General features: G+C 41.3%; 3 protein-coding genes across 5 annotated transcripts in view; 2 read left to right on the plus strand and 1 right to left on the minus strand.

The window, feature by feature from the left end:
- LOC110852643 (POU domain, class 6, transcription factor 2) overlaps nt 1-11641 on the minus strand; it is a 45242-nt gene extending 33601 nt beyond the window's left edge. The window contains exons 1-2 of one of the 3 annotated variants that reach the window (XM_035854038.1): nt 10057-11640; nt 7077-7176 (exon numbers count right to left, since the gene is read on the minus strand). In XM_035854038.1, the coding sequence (XP_035709931.1) occupies nt 7077-7176; nt 10057-10685 (729 nt within the window). In that variant the 5' untranslated portion in view covers nt 10686-11640. Of the gene's footprint in view, nt 1-7076; nt 7177-10056 lie in introns of all 3 variants that reach the window. The other 2 variants (XM_022100750.2, XM_035854039.1) reach the window with 2 other exon arrangements.
- LOC118436296 (sarcoplasmic reticulum histidine-rich calcium-binding protein-like) lies at nt 7214-8444 on the plus strand. Its single transcript, XM_035854057.1, has 2 exons — nt 7214-7589; nt 7683-8444. Exons 1-2 carry the CDS (start codon nt 7451-7453, stop codon nt 8267-8269), a joined length of 726 nt encoding a protein of 241 aa, XP_035709950.1. The 5' UTR covers nt 7214-7450; the 3' UTR covers nt 8270-8444.
- Nucleotides 8444-10037, plus strand: LOC118436295. Its single transcript, XM_035854056.1, has 2 exons — nt 8444-9065; nt 9195-10037. The coding sequence occupies exons 1-2, from the start codon at nt 8760-8762 to the stop codon at nt 9849-9851; spliced, it is 963 nt and encodes a 320-aa protein (XP_035709949.1). The 5' UTR covers nt 8444-8759; the 3' UTR covers nt 9852-10037.
- Nucleotides 11642-17141: the final 5500 nt, after the last annotated feature.

Below are 17141 nucleotides of genomic sequence, written 5' to 3' on the forward strand. Positions count from 1 at the left end.
ACGACTCCCAATCTCGCAACCTTCGGAGGTTTTACTGGTTCATCCACTCATAGCCACTTCTTTCTTCTTCTCTCCTTATTATTTTTAAGGATTATGAGCACCTGACTGATCTCAGAACAGAACAAGAACCTGCTTGAACCATTTGAAATGCTAATCATAAACCAAAATCGAGATTCCTTCTCATACGCACATGATATGCATGTGATACATAGTTGCCCGTCTTGTAATTCAAGTTCACAATTTAAATGAATCTTTCACTCATTTAAATTAAAGGCCCCATTTAATGTTAATTACTAATTATTAATACGAGCAACAATTCATGTAATAATTATCCTCCATGCCACGAAATCCGCTCCACAGCACAACAATAACAACTGTCAGATTGAAATAAGAATTATCGCAAAAAACCGGTTGCACGGTATACACCTTATGCTGTCAATAGTTCTCGGTAAGCCCAGCCATATCAACAACCACTGACTCCTGTGAGAACAAAAACTTTGAAATGTGGAATGGTAATTATGTTAATTATGTGGCCAAGCATTAACAAACAAGTGGTGGTTGAATGCTTACGTATATACTCGTGTATACATTTGGGCGTGTATACTTCCAACATGGAGTTTGGATCTGTATTTAGATTACTTGGAACTGGACGGACTCATTCTTGGGATTGGTTCAGCAACGCATAATTTCTCCTCAGGAGCCGCCGCCCTTTGTTGTACAACGTATGTACATACATGCAGTCCCATTTGTAAATTTGTACCAGTCGTTAGTCATCTGATACGTCCAAATGAGGCAGGAATGGTACATTTCCACCGGCTAATCGGAACCGTATTATTGCTTATTGAATAATGGAAAGCTCATCCGCGACATTATCCTCTCCATTGTGCAGAGTTTGTAATCTCTGCGTGCATATATTCCCAGAAGGACTCGCGCTCCTAAATAATTTCCAGCTAATTTGGGTAATATATACGAGTCCATGATGTACATATGTAGCATGTACGGTCAGAGAGAAAGAGAAAGAGAGCGAGTCCGGTTGGTGAAAGTGAGCTATCGGATTTCCACTGGATCAAGTGTCTATTTCACTAATTAGCAAATGAGCAACTCAAATGAGTCCCAAATTCACTCTGACTGATCACCCAATCCGTGATGCGGATCACTTTACCACACTACATGCTTTCCTACTTACTCCGTATAGTTAGTCTCCTCTCACGACACGACTAAATCATCCTAAACGTGTCGGTTCAGATCAATTAATTGCTTATCATTATTGCCGCAATAATATCACAATCTGAGAAGCATTTTAATTTGATATTCTTTCGATAAGTAAATTCAGTCGTCGAGATAAATGCCATTATGATTTGCATACCTAAGCAAACGGACACATTGCAGTTGCTCATGTTTGAAAAGTAGAAAATTACTTATTGGCAGTGCATCCTACAAATTTTCTGGTTTTCTTGTATAATAATATTTAATAATTGATTCAATCAGTTTCCCATTTAGTGCAATTCTTCGAACTCTAAACCTCGATTTGAACGATTGTGGGTTACATTGCGAGAGGCTGAAAGTATGTGCATACGTATGTACCTCTACGTACGTATATGTAGCAGCTAAAGAGGAAGTACAGCATCCAGTTATCATAATAATTTTAATTTATGGTTGCGATGAATGCCAAAGTGTGCGTGAGGATAATTGTTCTCACTTGTTTGTTCCAAACCAATGTTGGAAGTTGCATTTTTAATGATAAAAAACCAAGTCGAGCAATCAAAGCAAAATTATTTTAATTTAATGCTTTTCCTTTCCACAAACAATGAACACAAGATTTTTTAACATTGCAGCGAGATTTGCAGGTTAACAACGATTACGAGAGAGAGAAGAAAAAAAAACTGGAACTACGACGCTTGGGTCGTCCAAATGCTGTGCGTGCAAAAATTGTAACAAATTTCGTCTTCTAAATGCTCACCACAGAAAATTGGTCACGTCGTGGTTTATGCCTCTTCCACACTCACAGACGCCTAATTAAACAACTAATTATTACTTTACTCACCACGCGAGATAATTGGCTTCAATCCATTATTATTAAATATTCTACATTATTAAATAAATAATTTGCGATTGAGATTACAAAGAACTGCTGAATTGACATTATTAAAATTGAGGATTAAAAATTACGAAAATGCTGAGCGTTGTTATCAATCAAATCTTGTCCGACTGGCTCCTTTGAGAATATTGAATTCTCTCACACAACCCATAAATCAACTTTGGTTCGCGTTTCTGGGCTTAATTTGCACATTGGACACATCATAATGTGTACGTACGTACCTCCCTTGGACTGCTCTGGTGCTTACGACGATGAAATGTGTGTTGGCTTGATGATGTGGGAACCTGGTTCCATTATTGTTATACAAGAGCTCTGAAGCTAATCCTACGTATGAGCGAGAGGAACTAGCACACGCAGATTTTTCGCATCACATTTTATCGAGACCTTGTCGCCTTTGCTAAACACACATACCATACGTACGTACACCTCTAGATACATGCAGCAAATTGACATGTAATTATAACCATATTTATTTTTTGTCTTCAGTTCACAACCAACGGGAAAAATGAGGAGTAAATATTAACACGAAACTAAACAAGTTGCACCTTCAACTACTGACAGGTTACACATTCAATCTGAAACATGTCCTCGTGCAATGTATCTCCCAGATCTTTTTAAACCACCTGTTTTCCCCACAATCTTCATAAAAAGTAACCTTCTCTCACCTTTTTTTGCACGAATATACATAATTTGATCCCCAAATGAAGCACGTGGCTCGAACCCTTGTTCGTCATCTCAGTTTAATTAATGCTCCAATAATCCAGGACGAGGGACGAGAGTGAAAGTGTCCAGCCAGTAAATCTGGAAATGCTGATGAGAAGGGGGACTCGTGGCGTGGGGAGAGTGAGACTAATTCAAAAGTGGAATTAGAGATTCGGCCAAAAATAAAAATATCCAATTTCGTTTCATTACGGAATAAACTCAATGCAATCCCCTCGAACTGAACTGCATCGCCATTGCGTCGCATCAGCCCTAGCATTCATAATCCTGAGTTAATCCAAGGAGAAAGAGAGACCGAGAACTGAAGCTCAGTAATATATTCGCCCATGTCCACTTGTGGATGTGATTTAATATTATAAGTAGCCGTTTCACACTGTACGAGTTGGATGACAAATTGTGATGGGAATACTTACTCGAGGGGAAACATGGAGCAGGATAGCCAGGCACGAGATGGATGAGAACAGTGCAACTTCAGCGTGAAAGTGACAGACAGCGGAAAGTTGATGTATGACACAACAGCCAAACAAAAGGCCAGTGCAGCTTCCCGAGCTCGTCACTGATTTCCTCTCTTGAGGAGCTTTCACCTCGAGACCAGGTTCAGACTCTCGTTGGTCGACGAGTAAACAAGCGGCCGTGTTGGATCACCCCTCTCCTCCCGATCTCAGTCCAACCCGAACCTTAATTCTATTTATCTTGTATCGAATCCACAAAGGAAGACTGCATTTGCTTTTCACTTTCTGGATGCCGCTCCTCATACTCCGTTATTGGACGTGTTCCTGGTTGAGGGTGGGGGAGAGGAGATAGTTCATTAGAATATTTAGTAGCTGCTTGAGTCCGGTGAATTAGCCTTGTAATTCGTCATTCGTAATGAGGAGAGCGAGAGAGAGAGCGAGTGAGTGACGGAGGGGACACGGACAATCAAAGAACATCAAGTCCGACCGAACCGGGCATCGCTCGTTCTCTGATTACTCAACCTACACCGGGATTTCACGGACTATTCCCTCACTCACTGCAAACCAATCCAACAACGTTTCAATTCTCTCTTGGCAATATATTACATTACCGTTCAGCATTGGGTAATGCCATGTAAAAATAGAAGTGAGAGGGTGAAGGAAAGTAGATTCCATCCAGTTTGAAACATAAGCCTTCAATTCATTCCGATCGTCTGTCTCCTCCTTTGTTGAGAGATGAACAAAAAGCCGTGTGCTGTGCCCGCTCGGTTCGGTTATGAGATTGTTCAAAGTAATTATAAATGCGGCATCACAATTTATAAATATATTTGTTACAGATGAATCGCACAATCTCAGAAATGAATTCATAAAGCCGGCAACTCACTTTCTCCTGCAATTCAATGTTTACAACAAGTCTTGCACTCTCTCTGACCTGCGATCCCACGACTCCTTTTTGAGCTGAATCTGTTTGTTCTCTCATTAGCATCTCATCCCCTCCATTCATTCAGAATTCGGCTGATTTGCCCCGCAGCAGCGCAGCACACACGTAATAAGTAAGTACTCGTTCTGAGATATTATTCATTCCAATGTTATGCAACGTAATTAATTAGCAGAGGCATAAACTTGCAACTTTGTACAGCACAATTTACATAATTTATTCCCTTTGTGAAAGCAAACCCTATTCATATCCAGGCTGATGGCCTCATCTCCACTCCCAGTCACACATGACAGTTCAGTCAGTTACCTAATACTTGACGAGGAGAGAGCGAGGCTTGGAACAATAATGATATGTATCCAACCACGTATGCACTGGCCACCCCACCATCACCACCACCAGGGGCAGTTGGGGCCCCTATTTCACATGGCGTGGTGTGGACGGACATGGGGAGAAAGTCTGAAAAGGCTCATTTCAATTTGTGCATTTAATTTGGGCTTTTATTTGCTCAGCAGAAACCCGATCGTCCACCATTTATCTGCATTTCACCATTTTCATCACCACCACGATCCGCTCTCTTCTTACGTAATACTTGGTCCATTCAGCACAACTCTATGAGACTTATGACAACCAAGCATAGATATTTGCCTACCATCATGTAATGCATATTATGTAGTCTCGAAAGGCCACTGGTATTTACTCGTTGGTGGGATAGAGAACACTTACACGTGCGATATTTGCGTATTTCTATAAAACATTGACATTCATGCAATCACAGGAATGAACCAAGTACAACTCGAAATTCTCCACTTTTTGTTTTTTAACTACATATTTCAAACGCGAGTCTATTTCAGGCTGGATTTATTAATCTGGGAGGATTTCATATGAGAAACTGAGACTTTGTTGTGAGGATAATGCATGGAATGGACGGATATAAATAAATACATGTGCATGCAAAGTGTCTGCGAGTGTATGGAGTGAAAGGTATGATATAATGGAGGAGGAGGACGACTGATGATACAAAGATTTGTCTGACCAACTCAATGTTTACAAGGGATGAAAGAAGAATTGATCCATCTCCATTAAATTCCTTGCCACTCACCAACTAAATCGCTAAACTAGCAGAAATCCATCATCCAGGTGGTCGGCTCTCGACCTTCCAAACTCTTCCAGATTCTCGAGTCCCTATTTATTTCGAGTATAAATACACTGAAAGGATCGTGTTTTCCTGATGTTTCAATTCTATTTGTCGTAAATATAAATAGAGCTAATGCACAGATGCATTTTACTTACTGAACCCATTTCACCCAACTAATCACCACCCTCGCAACTTAACATACGTAATGATAACAACTACGTACACCGAGTACAATTTATAATTTACTTTTAAACTCAGACTTTGCTCTGCAGCAAGAACTAAATACGTGCATGGAAACTTTTGTCGAGTTGTTCAAACTTTTTCTCCAACTTTCCACCAAGTACAAATCATGCGACAATTGTTTCTAATGCAGAAATCCTTTGAAGAGTGACGACACCACCTTGTTAACAATTTTTTAGTAACATTTATATGAAATAAATTATGCTATTTTTAAGACTTTTCTGTTTCGTAATTGCATTAATTTCCAAATATCAAATCAATAATGTTGGGTGAGTGCGACTATTTATGAGAACAGCGTCGCTCGCCATCCTGGTCGTCTCAACTTGCCCACTCGATCACTGCTCTCTCCTGGTCGGGTGAGACTTTGGGCGAGTGGACTTGTCTGAGGAGCGGGCTGTGATGAGGAAGGTGGTGGTGGGAGTGGTTGTGAAAGTGATTGAAGGAAGTTTCTAATTTCACACCTTGTCACACACGGACAAATAAAGGGAAAGCTCCCGAGATTTCTTGTGCCTCGAGAGGGCTCAATCCCTCTTATCTCATTTAAGTGATTTCCTCCACTTCCTGCCTTTCTCTCAATCAACCCTGCCTTCTTCTTCACCCACCCAAATGAATACTTTTTGCCACACTCCTCTTCCCACCACAGTTCACCAGATCCGAGATCAACTCCTCTCAATCCGACACACAAAGAGCAACAACGCCAAGGCAGCCCGGGATTATGTATCATCGGAGAAGAGAAGAAAACATGAAGCAAAAATATCATCCTTTGCTCTTTTGTAGAGGAATACAAACAAAATGATAAAAACGTGGAGGTTTCAGGTTGCCTTGTCATGCTCGTTGTTACGAATCTCAACGTCCTCCCAGTGCTGCGAGTACCTACTTAATGCTTACGCCACAGCACTGCCAGTTGCAAAATGGAATCATGTCACTCTGGACTCCTGTTACATACAATTGAGTGGATGGAAATTTTACTTAAGACCAACTCCAGTCGGAGGAATCTATCCCTGACTAGTGTCACCCTTGACTTGATCTTAATGCTTCAGATCACTTGAAACGCCTCTTTTTCCTCTTTTTCCCCATCCAAACCTTTCGGATTTTAGGATTAACGTTTTCAACTCTTTTAAACCTCACTCAAATGTTCGTGTAAAAGTGACTCTGTAATTTATCCAACCTTGGATAAAGTGTGCTAATGCAACTTAAAAGTCACAAAGTTTTCGTAGGCGTGCTCTACTGGGATACGTTCTTGGAAGAAAAGTAGCCAGAGAGAGGAGTGAGATTCTGGAAAGAAAGGGTTGTGATTACACGCACGACGACACCTTTCTTTCTCCTGAAATATTTGGTCCTTTAGATGTGATGATCCGCTAATATTTTTAACAGAATAAAGCATTGAAAAACGGCAAACGAAATAATTAATCTCGGCAGAAATATTAAATTATAATTATAATTAGTTAATTAATTAAAAAAACAAAGCAAGTGGATTAAAAAAGCTGTTCTCACCTGTGCCGAGTACTTGCTGCCCCCATGTCCATATTTGGCCGCCGCTGCTTGATAAGCCCGACTCATGAGTGCCTCTCGAACGGTGATGCCATCATTGAGCCTGAAAAGTATTATAAAACAACCAAACTTCATTGTTCAATATATTTCCAAAAATAAACCGACGCTGCATTCCTCACTCGATTTCTTATCAACTGATAACGAAAGCTTGGCGTCCCTTTGCCATCAAGGAAGAAAAATGGAGAAGTTCTCACACAACTCGTCTGCACTGCCAGCGAGTTTCACGTGTTTTTCTTCCTCTCTCCTCCACCTCTCAAACCTTCCACACTTTCCACCACTGTTTACCTCTTTGTTTAAGTCCTTTTCAGGGCGCAAAGATGGCCCCACCCAAAAAACGACCTTCTCGGAGAACAACTCGGAATCCCCCTGACACCGACCACCCCCAAATGGAACCCGCGAGAGCTGTTGACGACTCGGATTCTTCCCCTGACACCGACCACCAAAACACGGAAGGGCGTAAGTTTTCTACCCTCTTATTTCACCCCACCCCCACCACACAGCATATTAAATATTACTATTATTGATTACCTTGAATTTATGTTTTTTTAGGTGGTAGGAGTTTGAGGAAGCGAAAGAAGGTGTCCTACACGTATGATGACGACTCGGAATCTGACCCCGATACCGACCACTCTCCCATGGAACGAACGAATGAAGGTGACGATTCGGATTCTGACCACGGACAAGCCCACCCCCACTCTGATCACATGAATGATGATGAAGACTCGGCCCATTCCAATGACACCGACCACTCAAATTCTGAGACGGAGCCCACCTCTGACCCCGAACACCACGCTGCGGGTCAAGTGGATGACGAAGACGACCAAGTGTCCCCTCGTTCCACACAACACTCTGCGGACGAGGAGGAGGGGGAGGAATATATTTTTGACGCACCCCCATCTCAATCTCCGCCACCACCGCGACTTATTTTGACGTATGGGGATCGCGTCATGGAGTACGTCCCCACGACGCCACTCTCTCACATGGTTGGAGAGCCCGTCACGTTTGCTATTTTTATGCAACATGGGGACGGACCACTTCAGAGAGTGGAACCAATGGGTAATAAAACTCTCAATCATCGATATTATGCATTATTTATGAGGATGACGACTGAAGCAATAAATTTGATAAATATGTAATGGATTATCTTGTGCATTATTTTAGCTAATCCTCCTCCACCACCACTCCCACTTGTTCCAGTTCCACCACCACCCCCACCAGCAGAAGTTGAAATGTGGCACCCTCCCAAGGGGACGCTGAAGTACATCTTTGATGCTATCAAGACCCACTTGCGATGGGGTGACGAGCCGGGTGAGACGGATGCTAATTTGGGCGAAAGTGAGGAATTCGTGGAATGGATGGAGTCACTTCCTGTTCGTGGTACCCACACTTTGGGACTTGGAACCCCTCGCACCACCCCCATTCGAAACGGGGACAACAACAACATTTGGATCAAGTGGCAAGGTGACGATGTGAAAGCCTTGATGTTCAAAGTGCAAAATGATTACGTTTTCCATTGGGGGCAATCGAAAAAAAATGCAATATTGGAAGGTGCTGGGTTAATGCTCAAGTAATAATTTGAATTATTCTATCCCTTTACTACATTTTTCGTATTTATTTATTACCATTATGAATTATGGTTTACAGGATAAAATTGTGGGATATTGCCGTGCGGATTCGTCCAGACTCCGTGAAGTTGTGCTTTTACGGGATGCCACTAATATCAAACCCAACATTATCGTCTACCATCCAATCCTTCGTATGACCGCATTTAATGAAGACACCATGAATGAATACGTAAGAAGTCCCGACAGGAAAAGGAGCTATCCGTCTATTAGCAACTACATCACTGGACATCCCAATTGTCGTTTCGTGATGGACATGAGATGGAGTTTTGCCACAACGCTCTCTCTCGAGAAATTCAATACTTTCTCCGTAAGTAACCCTATCTCAACTTGCCTCAGCAAAATTTAGGTTAAATAGTCGGACACGGGCTACATGAAGACTTAACTGTAGGTTTTTATAATTATCAAGGATGAATGATTAATCACATGTTTTGAATAGGTCGCAACATCCATCATGACTTTCCTCCACAACAACGCTTTCCCCAATTCCAACCACCCTAAAATTCGACTGCGGATGGGCTGGATCGCCTTCAACAATGCAGACTGGAAGGAGGTGCGGAAGATTCTGGCCCGGAACGGATTCAAATTTATTGTGACCCCAGCTACCAACCAACTCATTCCCACTCATATGTTCCCAGCCGGTGTCATCAAAAATAAAGACCACACTTATCAAGGTGATGATGGAAATGGGGCAGTGAAGGACGGGATATTCACTGCAAAGGTCTGTTCCATCAAATCAGGAGCAAGTAAAAACAATGCCCTCCCCCATATGGCACTTGCCGAACATCTTGAGAGCGTGGTGATGCTCTACCAGGACATTTTGGAAGAAGAAGAATACCCTGGAGAGAGTGAGACCCGTACCCGTCATGCAGAATTTATGGGGATCTTGGCAACGTTGATGGGGACTATTCTGGAGCAAGACTTCAAAGGACACCGAATGCGACCCATGACTGAACAACTTACCCACTATGACATAGTATTTAGCTACAATGTGTTTAGGAGACTTTTCCAATTTAAAACTGGTTGTACAATTGTTGTGAGGAAAAAGGGGAATGGAATTCCAATAATTAATGGAAAACCTCAGTTTGTTTGGTAGAATGTTGCAGCATTACTTATTTTGTTCACTTTGGTGGTAATCTCTTTATAATTTGAAACTGAGCCTTAGTATATTACTTTAGTACCACTTTTGTCAATAAATATGACTAGCATTTAGTCATGTCATTCTCGAATTATGTTCTTTATGACCTTCTTTTTTAGTGATACCGGCGGCAAAAGAGAGTGAATTTTGTTCATGCACTTACTTGATGCGATGTTCATCTCGGTCCGAATCGTCATCTGCATCCCTTGGCCCTGGCATCTCACCCTCGTCGTCGGAGAATCCCCCGTCGTCCTCGTCCTCCTCGTCCAAGACCATCATCATCCCTCCGTCCTGCTCCTCGTCCTCCTCCCTCCGACTGTTCTGCTGACCAAGATGCTTGTCCTCATCATTCGAGGATTTCGTTGTTCTTCCAGAAGGAGAGTTTTCTCGAGACGAAGTGTAATCCTGCTGGTGGAGTTGTCTCGTCTCACCCTCTTCTCTCATCGTGGGGGACTTCTTCATGTCCATGTCCTCGTCGTCATTATCTGTTTGGAGAGCTGCTACGGCGGGGTGTTCCTCACCGCCACCTTTCTCCGCTGTGGCCGCGGTCGCCAAGGGGTGGTGTTCTTGGTGGTGAGATCGATTGTTGTTGGGGGGGAGTGGAGAACCACTCTGGTTGTCCATCACCACCTCCAAGTTGTTGTTGTTATTGTTATTATTCATGAAAGTGGCCATTGCGGCCTCTTCGACGGAGGAGGAACGCTGTCTCATCAAATTGAAGGCTTTCCCCTTCGCTGTCCCGGCAGCAGGACTCGTTTCCGTTCCCATTCCAGCCACCTCGGTCATCATCATTATCCACGAGTGACGAGATTAATCCGACTGATTGGGTAATTTCCTCCACTTATGTCTCCCACCTTTTAACGTATTGCTACTTATTCTTCCTGGCAATTTCGATGATAAGTTGATTGAACACGGGGGACCCGGGCATTGCGAGATTTCATTGTTCAGCTCCACACAATTTTAATCAACAATAGAATAATTATCCAAGTTTAATTGCACTTTATACTGCACGTAGCCCTGAATTTGTATTATAATAATAATTAATCGGTGCTGATCGTCGTACTTCCCTCTGAATTTTATAGCGTGACTCAAAAATTCCATTCAACGATGGCTAATAAGTCAAAGTCACAAAGTTCACCATGAAGCAACTCGATACAACATATTTTACTTTGCATTACTAATCGTAAGTCAAGTGTTGCAAGGCTGGGGCTCGTATTTTTATAATTTAATTGTAATTAGAGTCTGACACAACTTTGTTCTCCATCAACTCGGGTGCATCACCACTCATCACGGCACACAGGGTTAGAGAGTGGAATCTGGCTGATAAGGTTATTTTAGCAGCTTTGATAACCCACTATCTGCTCTTTGGTAGGTCGCGAATGTGGTGGTCGAGTGGCTGATAAATAATTAATTTAGTGGGCAATTGATAAATTGGATAATAAGTGTTGTTTCATAATGAGATGAGACGTCACTGAGGAATTTGAGACGATCGAGCAGGATCACGAGCACGAGAGGAGGTTTGCTCCACTCCTGCCTCGCCAAACTACGCCGCTTTATGATCTTTCTGCTGAGACTGGAATTTCCGGACTTTGTTTCGAGTCAAAGTTTTTTCCAAAACCTTGAAGATTTTGAGATTTAGAGAGGTGAGAAAAAGGCTGTTGTGCGAGATAGTTGATAGTGAGAGAGAGAGAGAGAGAGAGAGAGACGGGGTAGAGTGATCAGACTGATTGCTGCAAAGCAACTGAGACGAGGGTCCAATCTGCCCAAGTTTAAGAGCAAGCAAGCTCCTCACCCAGCACAACACCGTTCTTTCTCACTGGATATTCGGGCTTTCGTGCGGAATATCGGGCATTGGCAAAGAAAAGCCAACTTGCCTCCGGGAATATAATGAGCCGTCATTGTTACATTTTGTGCAACTTAATTTTGCAACTTTACACACGAAAGGTGAGCATGACATTTTTAAATGATGTGCTAACCTTCGCAGCCTGAATAGGAGTCTCGTTACGAGATAAGAATTGAGTTGGCTAATAAGATGTTGCATATATTTACGATAAGGGTATTGAGCAATTTAGATTTTGCATTCAAATTGGTAGGCCATATTCATTCATTATATTTATTCCTGAAATTTTTATTTACTGAATTTTTCAGAATTCTGTTCTTATTAATCGGTGACGAAATTTAGAAATGTGATGTTGCTGATGATGAGATTTGATTATTTATTGCCAATTATTTTCTCAAAGTTTAATCCAGTCTTCACTCCGTCCATGCATTTTAGAGTATTTACATATCTATTCGAAATTCCTTCTATGTCACAGTCTTACTCATTTGAAGAATACTTACCAAACCACCCTGAATTTGAAGACAATACATTTAGGCTCACTGAAATTTTAAACATTTCTACATATTTCGTGACATGTCTTTTAAACGCTTATCTCGCGAAAATTTGCTGCGTTTATCCAAATCGCATGTTTGGATGTTTGCAAACATGCGAAACACACCAAATTTACTACACTCACTCAACCCCCTTAATAATTGCCAATATCAAATAAATAATAATATTTTATACGATGAGACAGTGGGACATACATCCATGGCAAATATCGTAGGGGTGTAAGCAAGTAAGTAAGTAACCGAAAAGTCGGGGTTCACCACCTTGGCAATTATTTTAAAATTAAATGCATCTCCTAGTCACACGACACCACCATCAACATCACCACCCTCGTGCATACATATGCCCACATCCATAAATGATGCAAGGATCGACCAACCAAATGCAAATCCCATGTATGTAGCCAAATAAACTAGAATTGGTTCGAATAAATGTCCTCGTCTGATCTGGGTGGTAAAGATGAGGCAATGAAAATTAATGAATTTCACCAAATGCTCACCTCCGAGTAATAATAACAACTTATTGCTAGATTTCAAATTGAGCATGACATATTAAACGATAACCTCCTTTTGTTTGTTTGCTCGCTCTGAGGTAATCCTCAAATGCTTATCAAACTCTCTAAAACTCTGCATTCTTTGACAGCTCCGCTTTTTCCTCGTCAATTAATAAATAGAATGTTGTCAAAACCTTATTCATTTCAAATGCCACGTTTTATGGACACTTTATTATTTCTCAATATATTCCTCCAAATGAAAAGATGTTGATTGGGCTTGTTTATTTTTGCCCACTTTCCAGAGTGACAGGGACACGATTTAAATGTTGAAATATTGTGATTTTTCATTCCGTTCCTGTCCCCGCCTCCCCATCAGACTCCTCAAAATACTCTGCATAATTCATCCCCCTCCGAATTTCCTGACGGACCTCTCATTGTTTTTTTCTCTCCTATTCGAAGGGTATTTTACAGTGACAGAGTCTAAATAGTTGGATTGGTGTTGGAAAACCCGATAATGCTCGGCATTGATGAGTATAATAGAATTGTTGGGTAAAAAATAAGAATTGACTCTGGAATATAAGAAAGCCGATGCTAAATACATACATAACGGGACATAATGCTTCGTGCTTTTTCGATAGCTCATGAATTCATTTATCGCAGAATATCAAGTACACAAACACACGTATTATGTGTGATGTGATGAAGAGTGGGACATTAACGTGTCATTTAAATGCTTATTAATGTACACTTTGCAACCGGTGGATGACAGTCCAAATTAAATGCTTACATGATTCATGCATTTCATTTACAAAGAAAGTAAAGTGTGCTGTTGCTCGGAATATATTCATGTGTATGGAATATGCATTAATACGGAGGGATACCTAACGGATGGATGGATGGATGGGAGGACGGCGCACCATTATCTCATCACATTCTCGCAATAATTCCACTATCAAATTCAAAGTATCAACTGCTTAAGCAAATAATGAGCCATAAAGGATTTTGACAGACCAGCCAACCTCCCACCTCCCACCAAACCCTGCTGAATAATATCTCATAATCTCATTCCGTCGTGGCTAAAGAAGGGAAAGTCTACACTTTGCTTGCATAACGTAAAATGGTGGCGTCTTCTGATCAGACCCAATTCACGCAGCGCCTTCCATCCACATTTTCCTGCGGGTGGTGTGTGGAAAAGCCAACCAGGTCTCAAATTGCTCATTGACGATGACGACGATCATGGAAATTACACTGATGAGACCATGAACGTAATGGTTGCAGAACGTTGTCAATATAAAAAGCAATACTAATTTTCTTCTTATACCTACATACTTCATACTCGGAGAACATGTACGTGAGCATGTGTACCATGGAAAGAACTCGAACTATTAACTCCTGTTTGATCAGTAATAATTTGGAATCAATCTGGGAAATTGAATCCACATGAGCATCAAGAACAATAAACCTTTTTTGTAAAAGCATGTAATATGTATATCCTTCGATATTTCAGCTTCACCTGCCTCCACTAACTAACACGAAATATGTACATACCTCCAGCAGCAGCAGTTTATACGTACATACGGACGGACAGAAGTTGCAGTTAAAAAACTTTATAGCTTACTCTTTTGATTTCCAATAATTTGTTTTCTTCAACTTTTCACCTTCGTGACAATGAATCATTTTTTCATCAACATACTTCATCTCGCGTTCGCATTATTCAATATGTGCACCACGCTACTGGGAATATAATTTTGTCGACTCTGTTATTGTTGATTGTCAAGATAATAAAAAGTTAATAATCTTGCATTGGTTTTAATGAGACGGTGGGTTTTCACAGGCCGAGCCAAGGGAGATACTCACCAAGCCATGTATGTCTGTGTGTATGTACAACTATGTAAACTGGTCGTCGAATGAATTGATTTTGATGGCTGTAAAGTTGCCTCAGTAAACTTTTTTGAAAGGCCATTGTTTACTTTGCTGAACATTTATCTGAAATTACCTCCTGCTTTTATTACCTGTGATGTCGATTACTTGAAATTAAATCTTGAAGGGAGATTGATCAAAAAGTTGAATTATATGACCGATGGCATAAATATGTACATTGTTTCGCTCACTACGTATGCATATGTAGGATGCCAGCACCAGCACAAAGCGTTGGTTAATGCATAGTTGGGCATTTTTATAGTGCGCTGAGTGGCTGCTGGGATCAAGATTCAAATGCTGAATGCAATCTGAAATGATACTGGATTAAGACTGGGACGTAATTCTTAGAAAAATCTTGGTCTCGGAAAAGCGTGGATGAGAAGGACGAGAGAGACTGGTGGTGAAAATAAGCAGGAGCAGGAGTGGAGGGGAAAGCATAGTTTAAAATGCGAATAAATTAGAGGACGAGATAGATGAGGAAGATAGGGCATGAGAGAGAAGAAGCTTGTTAATCACGGTTTGATAGATTAGGCTGTTCAAGTCTTGGAGAAGGGAATTACATTATCATAATTAGAGATAAGGTGCATGGACCCTCTCGCTCTCTCCCTCCGCTGCTACAAGTTACGTAAGCAGAATGATGTAAAATGCTTAAGCAGGGAATTAGAAGGGAGCTAGTGGGCCTTAATTAGCATAAATGAATATTCAATCCCTCGGACAAAAAAGGCTTACTCATCTCATCATCCCAACTGCAATGGACGGCCAGCAACCGAAACCCTTCACACTTCTCCTACTACCTCGCCTCCTTCATAAATACATATTTTCTCCATGGCCCACATTATACAACTTTCCTACACACGTTTCTACATCTCCACTATCCGTACAATTTAAATAGCTGGCTCGACTCCTTATCTAAACTGATTATTCAATTCCTCAAAAAATAACGCTACAATAAAATTTAATCCAGCCCAGCAGCCAACAATTGATAAGTGCCATTGTTCTTGGCTGCATGGACATTCTGGGGACATTGTTGGCTTGAATGTGCTGTGCTGTGGTTGCAAGTGGTCCAATCTGCATACCTAATTTATATAATAATAATGAACAATGAGCACATCAGAGTTTAATAACGGGAGCTAATAAAAGTTGTGACGGCATTTTCGGTGAAAGATGCTCGTAAAATAATGCAAGTTTAATTTAGCTAACTTTTAATTCGCTATACTTTGCAGGGAGACGGTTCACAAGTCGCGTCCCCTCGGCGTGCGAGCGGTGCGACGCTGTTGGGGCTGGACGCTGGACACTTTTCCCGTCAGAATCCATGCTCAGCTCAGCGGCGAATTCAGCGGGGGAGGGCTGGGCCTGCTTCTTCTTGGGGACAGTGTCTTTATTACGAGGGTATAAAGATGGTTTAATGATATAAAATGCTAATTAAGGAAGAGCCAAAAATTATAGATGGTGGCAAACACACTGCTCTTTTCTCATGGAGAGGTCTGCATGGCTGCTGCCGGTCTTTGGAGCAAAACTCATTATGCAAATGGAGTTCTTTTGCAGTAATTTTCAGCCACTTTGATGTCTACTTTCCATGGGCTTGACATGACTCCACTTGATCGTTATTCCACTGTCCCACAGTTACTTGGGTAGTTAGCAGATAAAATAATGTTATTTTATTTTCTCTCCTTTTAATTTTAATTTCACTTCTTGCCTCCCTCCTCGTCCTCCTTCTCCGACCTGTGCATGGGCTCAAACTTTTCCACTCGTCCCATCCACAGACGACCCAACAAAACTGCATAATAACGGGACAGACATTCCTCCTCCTCCTCTAAATAATAATAAGATGAAGGCCGCACAATAATTAATCGCGCATTTGCATTTATATTGTCCAACTTTTTACTTTGCTTCACTTAATTGGTGCATGTGTACGTATGCAGAACAAGTTGGAAAGGAGACTGAATGCATTTTGGGCATGAATCATCTTGAGTATAATTCTGTACCTTTAATTTCTTCAAAGTAAAAAGCAATGCGAAGGTGTGCAGGCGGACCATTTTACACAGTTCAAATAAATATGGTGACTGGCTGTGACGAGATGAGCAACAAAGTGCTCATTAACTAATTAAGACAATTAGAGCTGTTGAAGTGATGATGAAACAAACCAGATCACAAAGGTTAGAAATGTGTCCTCCAGGTTTCCGTCATTGTAATTTACTCGGTCGAATAGGCAACATTTTCCAGCCGACTTATCAAACATTTGCTGCTTCACACTTTCTCCCTTCCGCCTCCTTCTTAATAATTAATTGGAATTTCCTGACATTGCGGAGGAAGGATATTTCGGAACGCTTTGAGGTTTCGAATGTTGACAAACCTGTGTGCGTCGGAACGTTTACCAGATTCCGTATCATTTTGGTGCCTCCATTTTCCAGACTAATTAACCAGTGAACTATGAAAAGCGGACAAA

Source organism: Folsomia candida, unplaced genomic scaffold (genome assembly GCF_002217175.1).
Source record: "Folsomia candida strain VU population unplaced genomic scaffold, ASM221717v1 Fcan01_Sc007, whole genome shotgun sequence".
Lineage (NCBI taxonomy): Eukaryota > Metazoa > Arthropoda > Collembola > Entomobryomorpha > Isotomidae > Folsomia > Folsomia candida.